The 18963-nt window shown below is 51.7% G+C and overlaps 8 protein-coding genes across 8 annotated transcripts; 3 read left to right on the top strand and 5 right to left on the bottom strand.

The window, feature by feature from the left end:
• Positions 1 to 79: 79 nt before the first annotated feature.
• BU25DRAFT_409505 (uncharacterized protein) lies at positions 80 to 883 on the bottom strand. The gene has a single exon (XM_033706070.1). The coding sequence runs from the start codon at positions 506 to 508 to the stop codon at positions 278 to 280; it is 231 nt and encodes a 76-aa protein (XP_033563223.1). The 5' UTR covers positions 509 to 883; the 3' UTR covers positions 80 to 277.
• Positions 884 to 1903: 1020 nt separating this feature from the next.
• BU25DRAFT_409503 (S-adenosyl-L-methionine-dependent methyltransferase) lies at positions 1904 to 2963 on the top strand. The gene has a single exon (XM_033706069.1). It carries the CDS (start codon positions 2302 to 2304, stop codon positions 2953 to 2955), a length of 654 nt encoding a protein of 217 aa, XP_033563222.1. The 5' UTR covers positions 1904 to 2301; the 3' UTR covers positions 2956 to 2963.
• Positions 2964 to 4555: 1592 nt separating this feature from the next.
• Positions 4556 to 5395, top strand: BU25DRAFT_25772 (uncharacterized protein). Its single transcript, XM_033701688.1, has 2 exons — positions 4556 to 4753; positions 4805 to 5395. Exon 2 carries the CDS (start codon positions 4821 to 4823, stop codon positions 5310 to 5312), a length of 492 nt encoding a protein of 163 aa, XP_033563221.1. The 5' UTR covers positions 4556 to 4753; positions 4805 to 4820; the 3' UTR covers positions 5313 to 5395.
• Positions 5396 to 6049: 654 nt separating this feature from the next.
• BU25DRAFT_338381 (uncharacterized protein) lies at positions 6050 to 7391 on the bottom strand (the record flags this gene model as incomplete). The annotated part of the gene is made up of 2 exons (XM_033702725.1): positions 6050 to 6430; positions 6489 to 7391. 2 exons carry the CDS (start codon positions 7389 to 7391, stop codon positions 6050 to 6052), a joined length of 1284 nt encoding a protein of 427 aa, XP_033563220.1.
• Positions 7392 to 7907: 516 nt separating this feature from the next.
• On the top strand, positions 7908 to 9723 carry BU25DRAFT_457283 (uncharacterized protein; the record flags this gene model as incomplete). Its single annotated transcript, XM_033710101.1, has 2 exons — positions 7908 to 8942; positions 8998 to 9723. The coding sequence occupies 2 exons, from the start codon at positions 7908 to 7910 to the stop codon at positions 9721 to 9723; spliced, it is 1761 nt and encodes a 586-aa protein (XP_033563219.1).
• Positions 9724 to 11465: 1742 nt separating this feature from the next.
• Positions 11466 to 12254, bottom strand: BU25DRAFT_420445 (uncharacterized protein; the record flags this gene model as incomplete). The annotated part of the gene is made up of 1 exon (XM_033708017.1): positions 11466 to 12254. One exon carries the CDS (start codon positions 12252 to 12254, stop codon positions 11466 to 11468), a length of 789 nt encoding a protein of 262 aa, XP_033563218.1.
• Positions 12255 to 14609: 2355 nt separating this feature from the next.
• Positions 14610 to 15809, bottom strand: BU25DRAFT_420444 (uncharacterized protein; the record flags this gene model as incomplete). Its single annotated transcript, XM_033708016.1, has 1 exon — positions 14610 to 15809. One exon carries the CDS (start codon positions 15807 to 15809, stop codon positions 14610 to 14612), a length of 1200 nt encoding a protein of 399 aa, XP_033563217.1.
• A 672-nt stretch (positions 15810 to 16481) lies between these two features.
• Positions 16482 to 18645, bottom strand: BU25DRAFT_457280 (uncharacterized protein; the record flags this gene model as incomplete). Its single annotated transcript, XM_033710100.1, has 4 exons — positions 16482 to 17348; positions 17396 to 17793; positions 17841 to 17942; positions 18012 to 18645. 4 exons carry the CDS (start codon positions 18643 to 18645, stop codon positions 16482 to 16484), a joined length of 2001 nt encoding a protein of 666 aa, XP_033563216.1.
• Positions 18646 to 18963: the final 318 nt, after the last annotated feature.

Raw genomic sequence — 18963 nt, 5'->3', positions numbered from 1 at the left:
TCGAAAAACGCATGTGACTCATCACCACGCTTGTTTTTCGGCGCATGAGTGATCTGGAGCCAGAGATCAATGAGTCAGGACCTATCAAGCTGCGCCTTGTTTGCCCTTCTCACTTCAGCACCACTCATAATGCTTTCGTGTTCCATGGTGCATCTTAGTATCCTTTGGGCATGAATGTACTGTATGAGTGTTTGGGCCAGCCAGATTGCACTGGGACCGCCCACCTAGGAGGGTCTGGTACATTTGTCTTGGATGCCCTACGGCAGAAGCCATACAGTCACAGGTAAGGCCCATAAGGGGAATAAATATACACTTGCTTGCGTTTCTGCGCAAATCGTATCTCAGAGTAGTTCCTAGAGGCTTTTAGTACTATATATGCTTCGATCACCGGGCATACAATCCTTCGCTCGTCTGTTTCATTACTCGTGTCTTCATTTGGAAGGCGTTCACCTTCATCTTCATCATCATGCTCATCTGCAGAATCAGGCCTCTCTTCAGTATATTCCATCTCTGTATACCATCATGCGCCTCCGCAGTGAGCCACGCCTCATCGAACTCCACATTCCGCCGGCAGGGAGCCTAGGTAACGTACTTTGCACTCGATGATGCCGTCAGCATACTTGTGTTCGAGGATCTTACCTATCGGCCAATCGATAGCGAAGCGACCATTCCAGTCCTTGAAGTTTTCTGGGTTCCTCACATGCTTGAGACGGTCGGCTATCAAGAACCTACCGGCTATGACCTGACCTTCGTTAGTATCCCACTGCTTGCACTGGGTTCCTAGGAAAGTGGTGATCCAGGGCTCTCAGCTGTTTGCGAAGCTGGCAGCGAATTGAGAATTTGGCGCGAGACAACCACGTATCTCCGGATTTGGGAAGAGCTTCATGAGCACTTTGAATGTCTTGAAGGCCGCCAGGGGGTCAATGTTGGTGCTCCGAAGGGAATCTAGAACTTCTGCAAGATTGTGCCAGTGGTGGTACTGGCTACCGTAAACGCGGAGCTGTGTGCGCCAGTACTGCATCAACTTACCTCGCACAGCTTTCGAGATCTTGAAGTAGCTGTCTTCTTCGATCAGCTCGTTTAGCTCGATGTCGAGATCATCTGTCATATCCTGGCGCAGCTCGACGATGCGTTTAGTAGCTTGATGAGGCATTACTGTGACATGCGGTGGAGCAGGGTTACCAGCTTGCCAGACGTGACAATTCTAGTTCTGGCAGTAATCCGGCTGGACGGAGAGATTCTCACCACAGCGCACTAAACAATAGCTCATGGTTGCTTCGCGCCAAGCTTTGAGACAGGATCGACATAGTGCGTGCTTGCCACATGGAAACATGAATGAAAAGACTATTTCGCGTGTGCCTACCTCTCATGAGAACCATTCTTTGCTGCAGGATGAGCACTCTGTGCCGAGAATAGCTGAAGCTGCTCCATGGTGAGGATTCGTTGTACTGTGTGAGGACACGCAGGTTCCCCAGCTTTAGGAATGCGACCATACGTTTCTGCTGAAGACATTGCGATTGTATATGGTTGTTGATGGGTTGGACCTTTATCAAACCTGTATTGTACGGAAATGGTGGGAGCTCCAAGCTTTCAAGCAAACGCTTGCAAGCTCGAGTGGTGAAAGCAACGCTCCAAGATGCCATATTGTGGGCTCACATTGTTGGTGACAAGGTCGCGTGGGGGCGTGATGCGCCTTATTCGTTTTCGGTAGCCGCTGTACTCGAAGATGTGTTGTCAATATGAGTGTTAGCACAAACTCAGAGGTATCTTCGGAAGTCCGGTGATTGCACGTTCCGGGCGATGTAGAACCTGTCAAAGGGTTGTCGAAAAGACGCGCTAAGCACGCGCTAGAACGCGTCCAATGTGCCCAGCTTCGCCTTCCAACCGGATCCTCACTCTAGCTTGCGTGGATCATCTATTTCTATCGCCACGTCCTTTCCGACAGCAGATCATCCCTCGGGGACTCCCCCTGACGTCTGATCTGGTCATCGTACTTTCGCTGCAGTGCAGGTGGTTAGTCTGACCTTCATCCCAGCTCCGAGGCACCGAACTCGAGGGTCGTGCGCGCAATTGAAGACCGGCGCTGTACAGTAGTGATATCATGATGTTGTAGGATTGACAGATGGACTTCGAGGGATCCTTCGCGGTGCCGAAGCTAGTCGTTCGAGCGGGGTGGAAGGATGACGTAACAAGCTGGTATACGCAGCCGCTGATAATGAAAATGGATAACGACGCAGGTCAATCTGGACGTTACACCGCATCTCATCCTTCATACAAAGACTTTCCTCTGATTGTGGCGCGATGACCACCGCAGAGAAGCCCTACCTCGACCGCGTGTTCGCTGCAAGCAGCACAGAAGAATCGCGGCGCCTGTACGATGAATGGGCCGCGACATACGACTCGGACATGCAAAAGCATGACTTTACAGCACCACGTCTTGTCGCTGAAGGAGTTGCAAGAGGCTTGAAGCTCAACCATCTACATCGCGACCCCAGCCAGGTCCTTAAAGGCCTCCGGATCGTAGATGCAGGTTGCGGGACTGGAGCCGTTGGCAACGAACTCGCGAAAATGGGTGCAGAAGACATCGATGGCCTCGATATAAGCGAGAGCATGCTTAAGGTCGCGCGCAAGAGTGGAGTTTACAAAGACTTGAAGATTGCAGACCTGACGAAGAAACTGAAGTTTGAGGATGGAGAGTATGACTCGCTTGTCTGCTGTGGCACGTTCACGCATGGGCATCTGGGGCCAGAACCACTTGCAGAGTTTCTACGGATCGTGAAAAGTGGCGGCGTTGTTGTTGCGACGGTGCTGGATAGCCACTGGGTCGAGAAAGGTTTCGAAGCTGAAGCCGAGCGGTTAGCGAAGGCCGGTGTATGCGACATTGTGGAGAACAAGGTGCATCAGTATCGCAAAGATGCGGGAGGAGGACGAATTCTGATTCTAAGGAGCATCTAAGTATAGACCAGATTGACAGAATGTGATCAGATTGTATTCGTTTGTGCGCCCTCTGGAGGATCCTCAGCATTCGAGCTTCGTTATCTCACAATATTGCGTCGTTGAGGAGCTGCTTTACGCTCTTGGGTGTGAACGCATGGAGAGAGCACGCTTTGTGCATTGGTGGACGAAAGGATGACCAAATGACAAAGGTTGTGGTGTGCGCCACCCTCGGCTAGCGTGACACGCTAATCTTAACGTCAAATCTCGAATCTCGAGTATACACCCCCGACACTACTTCAAGAGGTCGAGTTCCGGGCGAGTGCTTCTTGCTTCTGACCAAGAGACGCCAGCAAAGAGCGCTCTACCTTCACCTGTTAAGTGCAATCTCGATGGGACACTTCATTTCGATTCAATCGCACAAGCAGGCTTCCGGTACAAAGTTTGTTGGGAGAGCTGCGGTGTCTCCTTTTCCGATATTGCTGAAGCATCTAACCACTTGTCAGTACAGTATGAGGGATTGTTATCACGACATGATGCGATATTGTAGCGGCAGACGGTACCGCTGTAGAATACTAATAGCTACGGCAAACGATAACGTAGGGCTATTGGGTTGATGGAATACTGCGCTCAATTGCTATCTAGCTAGGAGGAGACGATATATACTGTCCCTGGAACGTGCTAGTCCATAACAGTCCAACCAGGGGTAATTGGGTCTTGTACGGACCGATTGATACCGTGACAGATATGTTTGGTGGGTGTCACGCAAGCGATAATGATCACGTAAGTATCCTCAGTTTGTCCAGATGTCAAAACCCGAGTCCTGTCACTATGCCTTTCTCTCCGTCTATTATATTATTTTGCGGGCTTTAGTCTATGTATATCCCTCCTTCTCCAGGGTTGTGCTCCTTGTGTGCTTATATCTTCTTCTTCGCTCACTTCTCAGCTGCGTATATAATGTCTGAATTTTTCCTATTCGTATTTCTGCTTTCATCGTTGCCCCCCTACTCTTCTCTAGCACCAATGCCCTCGCTATCATCTCATCACTATTTCGGAGATTCGCGCTGGTAGCGGCTTTCGAAGTCATCCAAAGCGCGCCGCGCCTACGTCTTTTTACAAAATCCTGGTCCAAGGCATATTGATTCTTTGATCATTGTTGGATGGCTACCGCACCAGCCGGAAACTCACAATGTTCTTTGTGCACATCGCCGAGCTCGGTGAGGAAGGACAGCCATCAAGAGCATGATACAAAGAATGGATGGGCACTACTACACGCACCTATGGCAGAAATCAGTATGCGGCATCACATGCAATGACTTGATCAGTCTGCCCACAGTACTGCGGAACTCAAGACCTCCACACATGTTCAAAATGCAATGGCTGCCTCTACTAACCACTGGCGCATGAGCGATAACCTTACAGTTTGAGGACTCACGCTCTGATATGAGTGGAATCAAGATCTTGCGATAACGTACTGTGTCTGGCTACAGACCGCTTCACATACGCAGAGATCCCGAGAACCTCCAGGTTCGGCTCTGAGGTGCTGGATCTGTGGATTGTGGGAGATTGTAGTTCTCAAGGGCATCATCTGTGAAAGATCCATTCTCATAGTTAATGTTGTGGGGAAGCGCGTCGAAGACACCCGAGATGGGATTTCGGGCGTCGAAGGCAAGACATTCTTGAGATTGTGGTATACGACTCGAAGTAACTAGCTGTCACTGATCAGCATTGTTCGAATGTCATCATCGGACCCGGTAGGCACCTCTACTTAGTTGATGCGAAACTTCGTGTTATTGCTGCTTTCTGTATGAGGTGTAAAGTATGTACCGCCCCTTGGGTTCGAAAAATGGTGTAGCTGACCCACATATAGGCCGACTACGGTGTATATGATGTATTCCAGATGCGTCCCCACATCCTATAGCATGCCTGCAAGGAACCCAATACCAGCCCCAATGCTGATGACTATCCACCCAGCGCCCATAGCACCAGGCATCAACTCTGCCCTTCCTGCAGAGCCTGTCATGTTCATGCCCGCCATTGCAGTACCAGTCGCGGTAGTCATGCTCATGCCGCTCATCCCACTCATTCCACTCATGCCACTCATGACCTCACCGTTCGACATGGTCATGGAGGCGTCCATCGACATGCTGCTCATATCGGTCACCATGGAGGAGCCGCTGGCAGCAACTGCGGCGGCGGCTGTGGGTTCGTTGTCCCACATCATAGTGACAATCTCGGCGGCGGATGCGGTGGCGGTTGCTGATGGCTTTGATGTCATACCAGATTGTGCGAGGGCCAGAGGTGCGAAGGCCAGGACGGCGACGGCGAGGATATTGGAGTGCATTTTGACTAATTCGATATTGATTTCCGTTGATTAAGAGAATGTGTTACTGATCGTAAGAGTTCGTAAGGAGTGTGGTGAGTCCGGCTCGAGAATGGAAATGGCAGGTGCCTGGGGTATCGAATGGAAGATGATGGATGGAGTCAATCGCAAAAGGCTGTACTTCTACACTTAAATCAGCATCTCGAATGTGCGACACGCAATGTGCAGACCCGTGACTGTCAAGTCGCAACTCGTGTTACGCCAAGGTGTCGGGAGGCTAGAGTTCCACTGCGGCATGACATTGTGCTCGGGCGCTCCAGCCACTACTCATCGACAAGCAAAGGCGGTGCATAGCCTGGCAGAGCGAATGCTGCAAACACGGCGGAGGTGTTTGTTCGATGATTGTTGCGAGAACGTTTCGCGAGGGGTTTCGGACAGGGATGGCGTTGATCTTTGACGCTAGATTCGGAGAGGGAAGGCGCAAGCAGCTGAAACCATGGCGTTGGTGCTTGTTCGCACCTCAGGCTTCAACCACCACTCTTTCCTCCAGCTCTCACTCATGCTGCTTCATCCATTACAAAGCGTAGCCATGCGATCTTCATCAATATGATCCGTGCAGAGCAAGAATATGTACATTGAGCATACTGACAAAGCTCTTTGACAGCTCCATGCCCTGTCCAAGGTAAGAACAAAGGGCGCCGTTGTCCCCGCAAAGCACGCATCCGAACAACCTGTAATACACACCGCCACCTTTACTCGAAGGAACAGAAGCCATACACAACGTTTGCTGTCCTAGTCGCCCTCCAGCATCTGCTCGAGCAACTCATCGGACGCCCAGACGCGCTGCGTCCGCTCGCGCTCGATACAGGCCATGTGTTCTAGACTTTCATTCCACCTGATCGCTTCCGGGAAGGCCTGCGCAAACAAAATTCGCTGTTCGAATGCCCATCTAAGGTTCTCCGCCCAGCCGCTTATGTCCCACGGGTGAGGCTGCGCGATCTGATTGAGGTAGCGGTACGGTGGTGTGCGGCGAGGGCCTCCGAAAGCGTATGCGCTGTAAGGATCCGATTCGCCACCAGCGCCCTCAACTTGGAACGCCTGCGCAAGGTCCAATACGGTGGATAACCCTGCAACGCCAGGTGGCGGCGGCGGCGGCGGCACGTATTCAGCCTTCTTGGAAGTCAGCATTATGCCACGATTTACCATCTCACAGGAAACTTCTCGCAAATACACTTACTGGCTCTCGTACGTAAGGTGTACCATACCCGCCATCAGGTTCAGAATCGCCCATGACCACTATATCTACCGCATCTTCTGGGTCCATATTTCCGCTGTCCCTCGCAGCTCTGCATTTGACCAACGAGCCTGGCCCTGGAGACACAGTTCTCGATCTTCTTTCCGCATTCGACCTTGTCCTTGCTGCGCTGCTCCGTCTCCTCGTCTTCTTCCATCCGTCAGGTAACTCGAGGCCTTGCGGCGGCCGTGTAGGCTTGGGTAGGGGCGGAGGAGGTTTCCTGTTTTCCCAGCGTCTGAACACTGCTCCATCAGTGTTTGCCTCTCCTACTTTAGTCGGACCTCCCAGCAAGTCCAGCAGCTCTTCGTAATCCTTCGGGTATCTCCACCCATCCTCTGAGTTCTGCACGCAGTATCGTACCATTCTTGTCAGGTCCAGCGCATCGTCCCCTTCCGGCATTGTTCTCACATTCTCAGCAAGGCTTCTGAAAGACACGGTTCCTGCTGGTCCACCAGGCGCCGTCCGCAGATTGCCCACATCTAGTCTGTTTGCATTCCACAAGGCTTTCCGACTGTTATGCCACAGGTCGTGTCTCGTGATGGTCCACTCGGCATAGCCAGCCTTCTGCATCGTCTTGTACATGGCTTCTCCACAACAATTGGCACTCCATTCGGCATCCAGATCGCGATGGGTGTTGACGATGGCATGGATGGACTTGCGCGTGCCACCATTCGAGATCATCCGGTATATGACGTCGGCGCAATTGATGCTATTCGGGAGGAAGGCGAGGATCTCGGCGACAGTCATATTTGCCTTCTTGGGAAACGGTAAAGCGTTTGAAGGCGCGTTGTCGCCAAAGCTTGGTCTGGTTGGGTACGTCCTGCGCTTGAGCTCCGCCATGCTGAGCCGTACGTAAGTTGAAAGAGAAGGGAGCGAGAGGTTGCAACAGGGTGAAAGGGCTTGTTAGAGGCCTTGTGTTTGCGGGAATAGTCAAGGAAGCATCTATGAAAGGCTGCGCATTGCTTTCTGACCATGTTTGTTGCGACGGCCGATCCTGAGGGAATTTTCGCGCGCAAACTGGCTACTTCGTCTTGTTTGGGCACAACAATAACGGCACTATCTTTGGGGCCCGAGCGCAAGCTCCTCCAGGCGAGCTGCTCCTCGCCGCCAACTTCTTCCTCCCAACCCTGGCCAGCCCAGTTCTTGCGTTTTGTTGGGATTGCAGCATCGTTTTTGTACAGTCTTTGAGTACTGCAACGGCTATCGATCTTTTGGCGTGTGGACTTGAAGTGAATTTGGACTTCGCAGGTAGGACCACACCTTCACGCTGCTTCATCTTCACCGAAGTCCTTCGTTTTGGCGCGCCTGCCGCTTTCACATCGTATGTACTGATTTGTGGAAGTTCAAGCATTCAGAATGACGGCGATTGCGAAGAACAATGCGTTCGGAGCAGGCAGTCCCAGTTGGAACCTCTCCTTCCCTGAAGGCAATCTTACAGCTTCCGAGATCCTCGCGTACCTTCCACACTGGCTAAAGTCGGTGGATGTCATCCTCAGGCTCGTCAATCATGGCGGCAGGTCTGTCACGATCACCCACTTGCTTAACAAGTTCAGAGTCATGCCTACCAATGACTACCAACCCAACTCTACGACCGTCATGATGCACTACGCCATGCGTCGTGCTGGCAAGGCAGACTGGACGATTGGCACACGTGGCGAGTTCGACAATAATCGTGAGTATGATGAGAACAGCTTGTATGTGGGCGATTTCAGGCCACCGCGCCTGACTCACCCCAAGAGCGCTTCCACCAAGCAGAACGCGAAGAAGGAGAACCTGGCACGCAACCAGGCAGCTGACCCTATCCCGTTCAAAGACCTCGCCCTTCATGTGCAGGAGCACCCTTCAGGTGACGACGCGCTTGACCTTACTCGTTGTGTCGACTACGCTCTCAAGCATCCAATGGAGAAGTGGCTCTTCCCTACCGACTTCAGAAAGTTAGTGAAGCACATTGGAGGCCCGCTCCCCGTCACTCACTCTCACCTCGACAAACAGCTCTTTGCGCGCTACGACCCTCTGTTCGCCGCCCACGGTCCCACACGAGCCCCCGCCAAGTACAACAAGAAGTCAAAGGCCAAGCGCAGGGCCGACTCTGACACCGACTCGGACAGCGACAGCGACAGCGACAGCAGCAGCGAGACTGGAGTTGAGGTCAAGCCCAAGGCCACGGCCAAGAAGACCAGCAAGAAAGCTGCCACCAAAGTCAACAAGCCCATCAAGAGGGTTATGCGCCAGGCACGAGACAGCGTAATGGCAGGCACTGCCTCGCCCACACTTGGAAAGCGAGTTCTTGGCCAAGTCGACGGCAGTCACGATGATGGCGGTGGTAACAGGAGGAGCAGCCGACGTGTCAAGAAGGCGCCAGATTACGTGGAGAAGGATGAGGATGCTACGGTACAGTCTAAGGTTATCACGCATCTATTTCAGCATGCTAATTCGTTATCTTTAGGACATCGAGTCTTTCGACGCAGACTACATCACTTCCCGCAAGAAGCGCAAGCTCTTACGCATCTCGCTCACCCCCAAAGTAGAGGAGAGCGACTTCGAAGCCAAGGAAGAGCCCGAAACCGACGACGAGATCCTACCTGCCATCAATGAAGCCGCCGACGACTCAGACTTCGGCACGCCCACTGCCGCACGTGGCAAGCGCCTCGCGTCCCGCAAAGCGCGTCAGACCATCAAGGAGCAGTCCCCCGCCGTCCTCATGGAGCAGTTCCGCGCCGCCGCTGCAGCCGCAAAGCCCGCGCACAAGACCTTCATGGAGCACAGCCCCGAGATGATGGCTGCAGCCCGCGCATACGCGACTCGCACACCCGTCTTCCTCCCACCTCCCGTCCTCTCTGCAAACCGTATGGTCATCGACCCGTACACGGTGTACCTCTACGCCCAGGATGGCTGCCGCAACGAAGACGAACTCTGGGCTTCTGCGCTGTCGATGTACCGCTTTGGAGGTCCGCGTCGCCACGCCCCGTTTCGTGAGTTGTATCGTCTGACTGAGCCGATGGAATGGGACACGAGTGAGTGGGCGGAGAATGTCAGGTGGGCTAAGGAGCAGTACAAGTACTTTGGTGTCGAGAGCTGGACTGAGTATGATAATCATCTTGAGTGTATTACTAGGTGGAGGATGCAGGCGCTGTGGGTTAGTGAGGAGGTTGTTAGGGCGGGCATGTACTGAGCAATCCCATCTGGAACCTGGGAGGCACTCAAGACACCAATATGATTGCAGCATGGGGAAACTGTGAATCATGTGTCTGGGACATAGAGGCGCCGACAATCCATTCTGTACCTACTCTGGAGGCATACAATACATCGTACACTACTCTCGAGTCCCAAAACCGTGGTTTCCAATCCTCTCATTGTGTCACTGTTTAACGCATCCTGGAGGTCGTCAACGTACTGAGCTGCTCACCCCACCATCACAATCGGAGAAATCGGTATTTACAAATCGGCGTATTTAAGACTCAAAGGAGGCACTCAGGACACGAATCCAAATCACGAACGGGTAAATCGCAAATCTCCTTTCCGGAGATAAAAATGCTGAAGTTGAGTTGGGGACGTTTTCATGGAGTACACTTAGAAGATGGCTCGCTCTAACACCAGCCGGTGGTCTGGGACGAGAAAATCGCAAGTGCTGGTTTTAAGAGATGGGACCACAGAGGCGAGACGTCTACCGAGGTCTGGGATGGGAGATTATGGTTTATGTTTTTTTTTGAAGGATTGAGACTGATGAGTGAGCTGGAAGGTAGTCAAGGGGTATGCGGTAGAGTACAGAGGGCAAGAACGTTGTTTGAGAATGAGTGAAGTTAGGTTCTAAGAGAGCTAGGAGATGTTCAAGGTGTAGATCTTAAGTGAAGAATGGTGTGCATGTAGAAGTTGTGGTTCACGTTTTGCGAAGTTGAGACGAATAAGCGGGACCTTGGAAGTATTTAAGGCATTGATACGGAAGCACAAACGGGAATATTGTGATTTTGTGATTCTGGACAGTAAGCATTCGAAGAGGGAGCTGAAAGGTATTTGTTTCGGTATCAATTGGTCCGTACGAGGCCTGATTGCCGCTGCTCAGACTATTCTGGACTAGCATGTTCCATGTAACGGTCCATGGGGTAAGGACGTCCCATGTACCACGTGTTGGTGCAGTGGTTCCTACTCCCCTTGATAAGCACTTTCCACACTCATCTGTATCATAGATACGCCATGTAAACAAACCCTTGTGATGGCCATACAAAAAGGCCATCACGACAGACAGAACAGCAACACATCTTTGGATTATGCAGAGCAACCTCTCCTCATCACTCCCACAGTGAAATTCCAGGACAGGTACATATCGTCTTCTCCTAGCTAGATAGCAACCCAGCGCAGTATTCCATCATATTCTACTAGCGGCCCCACGCCGCCACAGTATTCAAGGTAAAGACCCAAAGTTACAACAGAGACCTTGAGATTTTCAATTTCGCAGAGCGGTGGACCTCCCCAACGTCGTGTCAGAGGTAGGTGATTGCGTCGGGCTCGATAGCAACTTGATGTGTCATCATGCGTGATCGTGGTGGCATTCAATACTGTTCTAATTCCAGGAATTGCGAAACCCTTGTATTACGATCCCGAGATTGTGGGTGAGGATAACGGTAGGCTGGAAGACTTCGGTGTACTGAAGTGCCACTTGAGTTGTGAAAACTCCAATTTACGATTTTCGCGATTCAAAGTTATAAAAGATTGCAAGGGCATGCTATTTTAGTGAGGAGGTTTGTCGGGGCGGGAACGTAGGAATCGGGATATGGGAAGTTAAGTAGGTACCCAGGAGGTATTCGACGCACCGAACGCTATCCTTGGTCTGCAAATTGTCAAAGATTTAATGACTGTCTGAGTTCCACTAAAATACAATGTCGGAGACTATCTTGAGGTCCCCCACGCTGTGCTCTACTAAATCCCAAAATGGAAAAATACCTCTTCGAGCTCAGGAGACTCACCCAATCGCGGACCATCGTGCACCGGCAAACAATTCTCAAGCTTACAGCCAGCCCAACGCGTGCCCATCGACCACATGGTCATTGGCTTGCCGGTGATAAATGAGGTGATAGTCCTAGGTCGACTCGGACCATCAAGCACTGGCTGGGAGGTATACAAGGGCTCCAACGGCATAACGGTGAAGTTCCTCTCTGTGAACAACGGCGAAAACGGTGTCTCGTACGCCAGTGCCTCCTCATCCTTCCTCCTCTTCTTCACCCCACTCACTTCCTCCAGGCTCTGCTCATACTGAACGGCACTTTTAAGTAGGTCGCGGTGCACTCTCTGCTCCGCCAACAACGAGGCGACGCAGACCTGACTACCTCTAGGCGTTGCCGACACCTCATCCTCCGCATACTCCTCCACCTTCTTGCCCTTCTTGAATTTCTTGGCCTTTGATGGCTGGCTGCATCCAGCCTCGTCCATAGCCTTGCGCTTCTTGGGCTTGGGCGTGGGCGCAGAGGTCTCGTCGTCGGTGTCGGCGTCAGCTTTTTGACTACCTCCAGCCTTGGAGGCTTTCTTCACTTTGTTGTATTTCTGAACAGGAACCACGCGTGAACCATCCGGGTTCAGCAGGATAATGGTCTTGTCGTTCTCATCTCTTTCGTGCACGCGTGGACGGCCACGACCTCTTTTTCGGGGGTCTGTGGAGGTACTCAGTGTTGTTTGGCTGATGCAGGGCAGGTGTGGGAAGTGAGAAGACATTTTTGATTATGTGTATATGTGGAGGTATTCGTAATACTGTGAAGTATGATAATGTGTATGATGTGCGATGGGATGAGAAGAAAGAAGCATGTAGTGTCGAAAATGGGCTTCACATGTTGAGCTATAATTCACTGTAGCCTCAACTATGGTTCAAGAAGATCCTGATACAGTGTTACGAATACATCCGCAGCGTAGTATTCCATGGATTCCACCAACTGTGGTTCGAAATGTGGGTATGGCATTTTTTTCTCATTAGCCGGGATAAGCGTCAACCATGAGATCTCAATGGCGAGAGGAGGCATGTGTCAGCATGAGGTATCCGGAAGGTACTCAAAACATGGGTGTGCTCAGCAGTTCGATAAAGTTGGCCTCTTCGATTCTTATGACTGTAAGACCATACGGTGTACAGTACACACTGATCATAGGGGCTGGAGATATTCAGAATGAACGCATTTGGTCATAACCCTCGACTTCTTCCCATATATTGGTAGATGCTGAAATCATGAAAGGACATATATGTCATTTTCCGGTTGCTATTTGAAGCGCTGGTTTTCCTTATGTTTTCAAAGGCGATATATGCCATCACCATCATCATGATTTGCTCGGTCTTATCTGACCACCTGGAATCTATATATAGCCTTACAACCAAAGTTGAGGGTACCGCTTGATGAAGCAATCCCAGTTTGAGCCCTTTCGGCGACGCACGATCTAGGTCCATGTTCCAGGTCTTATGGTCTGCGTTTGTCATGAAGGTGATCTGATATGTATTCTTTTGCGCAGACGTTAAGGTTCACTATGCACAAGTAGTGGCATCCAGGAGGTGCTCGAGTAGTTGAAATATTGGATGAGGTAAGACAAAATTAGTGGGGTTGAAAACCACGACTACAGACTTAACATGAGCTCAGGAGGCACTCATCAAACTCACCCTGAATTTGGCGGCAAAACAGAAGGATTAACATGCTTGAGAGCGGAGACAGAAGTCCGATCCTGGACAAGTTCACACACCCCTGCTCAACTCTTAACGCCGTTCTTTGGAAAAGAATCCTCCGAGTGTATATTCTAGCAGGCATTGTAACAATGTTGGCGAGCTCCTCGGTTTAGTTGAACCCTGGGTCCGAACTCAGTCGTGGCTAAACGAGCCTGTAATAGTCAACTAGTCGTAGTCGTCCTTCTTCTATGGTTCACGCTAGCTTGAGCCGGACCTTCTACATTGTCTAATAAACCAGATTATAGGTTGGGCGTGAGCATAACTGCATACTGTATTCTTCCGATACTTCACATCGCACAAGTGTTGAACCATGGTTTTCTTGCCGTTCCTTTTCCATTTCCGACTGTGATTGGAGAATACACTCAACCAAAAACCTTTCCTACATACGAGTTTTGAAGATAGTGTTTAGATAAACTCGGTTCCTTTGTTGCTTCCATCCCATCTGACATCAAACACAACTACATACTACTACACTTCCATACAACACTTTACACACTCTCACGATGGCATCCACATAAAGCAACAACCTGACAGCTTCCACGGTCTCAATTGGATACGTCCCTACCACAAGAACTGGCAAGCCCGGACGGTCATGCAAGTATCAAAAGGACGAGAACGGCAAACCACTCCTCGCCAAAAAAGGCTACGCCCCGAGGGGTTCTGGAGGTAATCAGCGCACTGAGGCGTCCACGTCCGCGCATGCACCTGCCCCTGCGCCTACGACCGCGCCCAAGCGGAAAGCGCAGTCGAAGTCCGAGGCTGGAGGCAGTCAGCAGCCTAAGGCTAAGAGGGCCAAGAAGTCCAAGAATAAGGTGTTGGAAGAAGAGGAGGCAGTGGCAGAGGTGTAGGCCGCGCATGGAGATAGTCAGGCCTGTGTCGCTTTGCAGGTCAGTCAGGGGATAGCGTTGTTGGTGTAGCAGTGGGAGGCAAGGGTGCAAAGTATTCTCAAAAGCGCTCTAAAGCCCTCCCGGGATGCATCTTGGGCCCATGTCGCCGCAATTCGAAAGAGGTGAAAAGGAATAGGGCGGAAGGGAGGAGGTTCAAGTTGCCGGGTGAGAATAACGAATTTAAGATGGAGTGGCTCGAGATACCTCTAAACACCCCCACGGTGGTTGATGACGGGAAGACATGATGATAGAATGCATTCACTGTGATTACTACTTAGCCCCTTTGATAAAGTGATACAGCTTGCTCGCACCATTTCCATCAGTGAGAGGCTTTCTTGCAGTACTTCTCAGGCGCAGAGCGCATTTGAAGCCCAACATCTACAGCCTATGTTTGGAATCCTTCAGCTTCCTATCCAAGATCGTATGCCCCAAGTCCGCACACAGCGGAAACGCCACAATCATATATTCTGCCTCATGCATCTAGCGCCTAGGTGCGGTTGCTGCATCACTCATCGTCTGCCTCCGCTCTTCCACTTTCTTCTCAATGTCCTTCTTCGCTTTGTCCACAACGTAGTCCAAGTCTTTCAGCTCCCAGTAACTCTGCCAATTTTGCTTCGCATACTGTATGGCGAGACCTCGATCACTAGTCGGTTCTGCCGGTATGGGCTGGTTCGCGAGTAGACCGGCGAGGTATGGGCTCGGACGTTCACCGCGACTGAGAGGGAAACATTCGAGGACCTCGCTGTAGCAGTGGTATATGGCGCTAGTATCTTTCCTCAGTTCGTCCCGTCGCTTCGCATATTGTTCAGCTCGTTGTTTTCGCTCCCTCTCTAGGCGCACACGTTCGGCTATCTCGTTACGACATGCTGTATCGGGATGTACAGACGCTAATGTCTTCTGCTGAGGTTGCGGTATAGCGGGAGCTAGTGTGATGACCTGTGGGGTATGAATACGCTTGGTTGGCGTGATCCGTGGGGAGGGTAAGGAGGTAGCCGCATCTAGACGTTGAGGAGTTTCCGGTCTGCAAGATTGCTGAGTAAACTGCTGCATTGTGTTGATGAAATCAAAGGCCATCGGTTTCTGAACTTGAGGATGAGTTGCACTCAATGGCTTGAACTTGACATTCGCGTCTTCTGACGTTTGCTTGGGCGTTTGCTGTGGCGTCAGTGCAGGCGAGGGAGGTGCATACCCGGGGGATTTATATCGTTGCTGCTGCTGCACCATTTGCTGAGATTGAAAGCTGACAGCATGCTGGTGTTGATGGTTTTGTCGAGTTGAAGCATGGGTTTGCATCTGGTGATAGCAACGTTGCTGGCCCATGTTTGCCCTCTGTGGCTGATGATGCCCAACATATGTCTCACGTGGTGTTTGCTCCTGTACCCGTTGCTGGCATTGCTGTTGATAGTGATGTTGCTGCAACAGATTGGTGTTGAGCTGCTTGGAGGCAAATGGCTGCGTCTGGCAGAAGCGAGCAGGTGAACCGGGTTGTGCGCCCGCGAACGGGTTGAAGCTGGTGGCTTGCGACGGCGCAAACAACGTGTTTTGGGCGTTCTGGCTTGAGCATGTATTGGGGTCGAAGGACGCCATGAGCAAGGCGGAGATGCCGCATGACGCTGCTCGCGAAGAGAAGCCGTTGTGCTGCGAAGACACCATCGTATTGTGAGGATATGCGTCCTGCATTGCGCTTTCAATGTGTGATATATTTGGGAAAGTTGAGAAAGTATTCGTTGGATACAATTACGTCTGCTTAAGTTAGTGTGCGATAGAAAATGATGTGCGTTGAGATAGGAGTGATGAGCGTGCCGCCAACGAGGGCGCCTAATCGGCGGAGGGCAGGTGAAGTTAGCTAGCATCGCGGTGAATATTGACGGTGAACAACGAATGTAGCAATGAAGGTACTGCGAATGCAGGGTGAAAGCGTTGAGAGAGCGGACGCATCTCTGCGTGCTGAGCAAGCACAAGGCTGTGCTTTTGTTTGGACCGCTCTTGCCATGCACTGTTGCCATGATGGCAAGATGCAATCAGGACCATCACCAAATGGCCGTTTCGCATACCAGCAAGCAGTTGGAAGACTGCGAGATTCTGGAATCAGATCTAATCTGATTCGATTTACTACATTTGGATGTTCTTTGATCTATCTACAGATTACCGGGTATCGTCAGATTTACAAACTTTTCTGCTCTTCGTATCGTGGCATCATGCTTCCTTCCCATCAGACGCTTCTGAGCTAACACACACTTTGTCTGCTTCGATCGCGACACGTGTCATCTTTCTCCGTTTCTCTATGGCTCTCTAAGCCTCAGTATTTTGGTCGATGCACTCTTAGCCAGAACCTGCGGACATGTCGCCACCTTACTCGTCGTCTTCATCATTCTGCTCATAGGGCGCATTGACAGCTGTAAAGCCGGTGCTTCCAGCAGATTGCACAATATGGGACTTGCGCTCAGCCAATGGAGAACAAGCAGCTTCATCCCCGGTCCACTCATCCTCAGTCTCATCTCCTTGAGGGCATCCAGGGGTCTGAGGTATAGGAGCTACATCGGAAGGGGCCGGGGAAGCCGGGTGCTGAGGGTTATTGCCGTCCTGCAAGTCGATAGCGAGCTGGTACACGTTCGACATAGTGTACGATGCTTGGTTCTCGATACAATATCTCACACAAGCAGTGAAGATTCCAGCGTCCGCGCCAGTGGGGTGCTGTTTGAGATTGACGCCCAATGCGCGTACATAGTAGTCAACAGTGTCGTACTCATCTGCGCGAATAAGGTCAGTGGCCCTGCAGTCCTCTGCTTCCGCAAGTACGGCACGATTCTCCGCTTCCCACTCATCGCCATATAGCTTCTTGCCGTTCTTGATAGCTGTGGTGCACTTGACAGAACAGGTGTTGCGCAGATAGGGCGGCTCGACTTCGCGGTGATCGTTGAGAGCCTGAACAATAGACGCGGGGCCCCAGCCGCGTGCGTATAGTCGAAGGGAAACGATAGGCCTTGAGAGGGAGTTGAAGAAGTACACAATGACCTCGGTATCAGTCAGGGGTACCATAGGCAGTTGTACGTTTGCAGGAGGTATCGATTTGTTAAGGTTGTGGATATCCCTCTTGTTGATGGAGGTGGTGGTCCTCTTGTATGAGTCTGGGGGACCGATTCTGCCGGGCGTGTATGGTGTGCGGGGAGTGGCTGGGAACGAGGGTCCTAGAGCCGACGGAGGCGCTGTCTGAAGGGCCTGCGCGATGTCAGTTGAGTCGCGTGCTGGCTTGGTGGTTCGCTTACTGAAGGCATTGGAGTGGGCAAACCAACGCCGGGAGCTTGTCCAGTTGCTTTGCTGGGAATTTTGACTTCAAGTTTCTTGCGGTACTTTGTACGTCCAGGCATGGTAACGCCTTCAGCGGCGAATGCATCAGCCACTGGGCGCTTCGTGGACGTTTTGGCGGTGATCTTGGCGGCAATCTGCGCAGGGGAAGGACTTGGGTTGTCACCATCGGGCACAGCGTCGCCATCTGCTGATGAAGCTGGTTGCGTTCCGGTAGCTGCGTTCAAGGCTGCCAGTGTCTGGAAGTACGCAACGTCGCGCTCGAGCTGAGCGACGCGTGCATCGAGCTTGTGCATGGCTGAGTGCATATTATGATTGAATCCAACAAGCTCGGTGATAGCACCATGCTGCCTCTCCACTATGTTTGTTAGCGGGCAGTGTGCATTTCAAGGATGAGTTACTGACGGTGTTGCTGGTTTCTCAGGTTGGTGTTTTGGAGCATTTGCACATAATTTTGCTGGTATGGGTAGTCGACACCCGGGATTGTCACCATGTCGGCGACTTGATCTGCTCATTCTCAGTTGCTGCCCTGTCACTGTAGCCTGCATGCAGTGCAAATATCAATTTAATACCTACCATGCGCTCCCGTGTAGGCGCTCAGAGCATTCATGTCCATCTGCGCACCAAACCCCGCTGCGTTGTCGTCTTGAAAGTCGAAACCTTCCATCCTTGCAGTGCGCGCAATGCGACTTGTATACGTTGGTCGAACGCTGCGCGTACCCAAAAAGCGGTTCAGTTGCGTCAGGCTGTTGCTGGCCAAAAAGTGGTGATTTGGGCGTGTTTTGGTGGGAACCACTGTTTGTTGTTCTGTTGCCAGGGCCGAAATTGGACGAGATGAAAGCCACGATGCGACTGGCAGTTTTTGAGCACCTGCGCTACCGCCCGCCACAGGAACCCCTCTAACCCTATCACTGCGTGGCGAAAGCTCACGATGTGTGGCTGGTACGGGTAGGGCGGCAACGGCATGGTTCTGGTCGGCGGGCTCTGTCTTGATCTTCGCCGGAGGAGGCTGCTTGTGCGTATCGCGAGGTACGTTCGACGATCTGGTTCGCGGCGAGAGCTTCGGTGGAGGGAATCTTGCATCGTCATCGCTATGGCGGCCAGATGATGGAGCTGCGAATAGCATTGCTATCATTCCTCCACGCTTCGAAGGTATGGCTGAGAGCGGCCGCCCTAAGCTTTTCTCCCTCTTGATCTTGGGATCTGCCATCGCAGTCTCCAACAGTGGGTATAGTACAACAGTGGAAAATGGATGTAGTCAACATTGCGTTCGTCAGAAGAGTTTTCTGAGTGCGCGCGGCTGTCTGTGCGCTTCGCCATGGTGACATCGCGCGGTGAGGTGAAGATGCCTGGTGGTTGCGAAACATTACATGTGGGCGTACAGTGCCGCGAGCCGCAATGTGTACGCTACAGACGTTCTGAAGAACAGGGTAAGTGCAAAAGAAGACTTTGGCACTGCAGTTGCTGAACGCCGAATACAGTACGATGACCTTGGGACTCTTTGCCTTGGGAACTTTAGAAGGCGCAA

Source organism: Macroventuria anomochaeta (genome assembly GCF_010093625.1).
Source record: "Macroventuria anomochaeta strain CBS 525.71 unplaced genomic scaffold BU25scaffold_11, whole genome shotgun sequence".
NCBI lineage: Eukaryota > Fungi > Ascomycota > Dothideomycetes > Pleosporales > Didymellaceae > Macroventuria > Macroventuria anomochaeta.
Note: the sequence above shows the minus strand (reverse complement) of the source record. Positions and strands in the feature narration are given on the sequence as shown.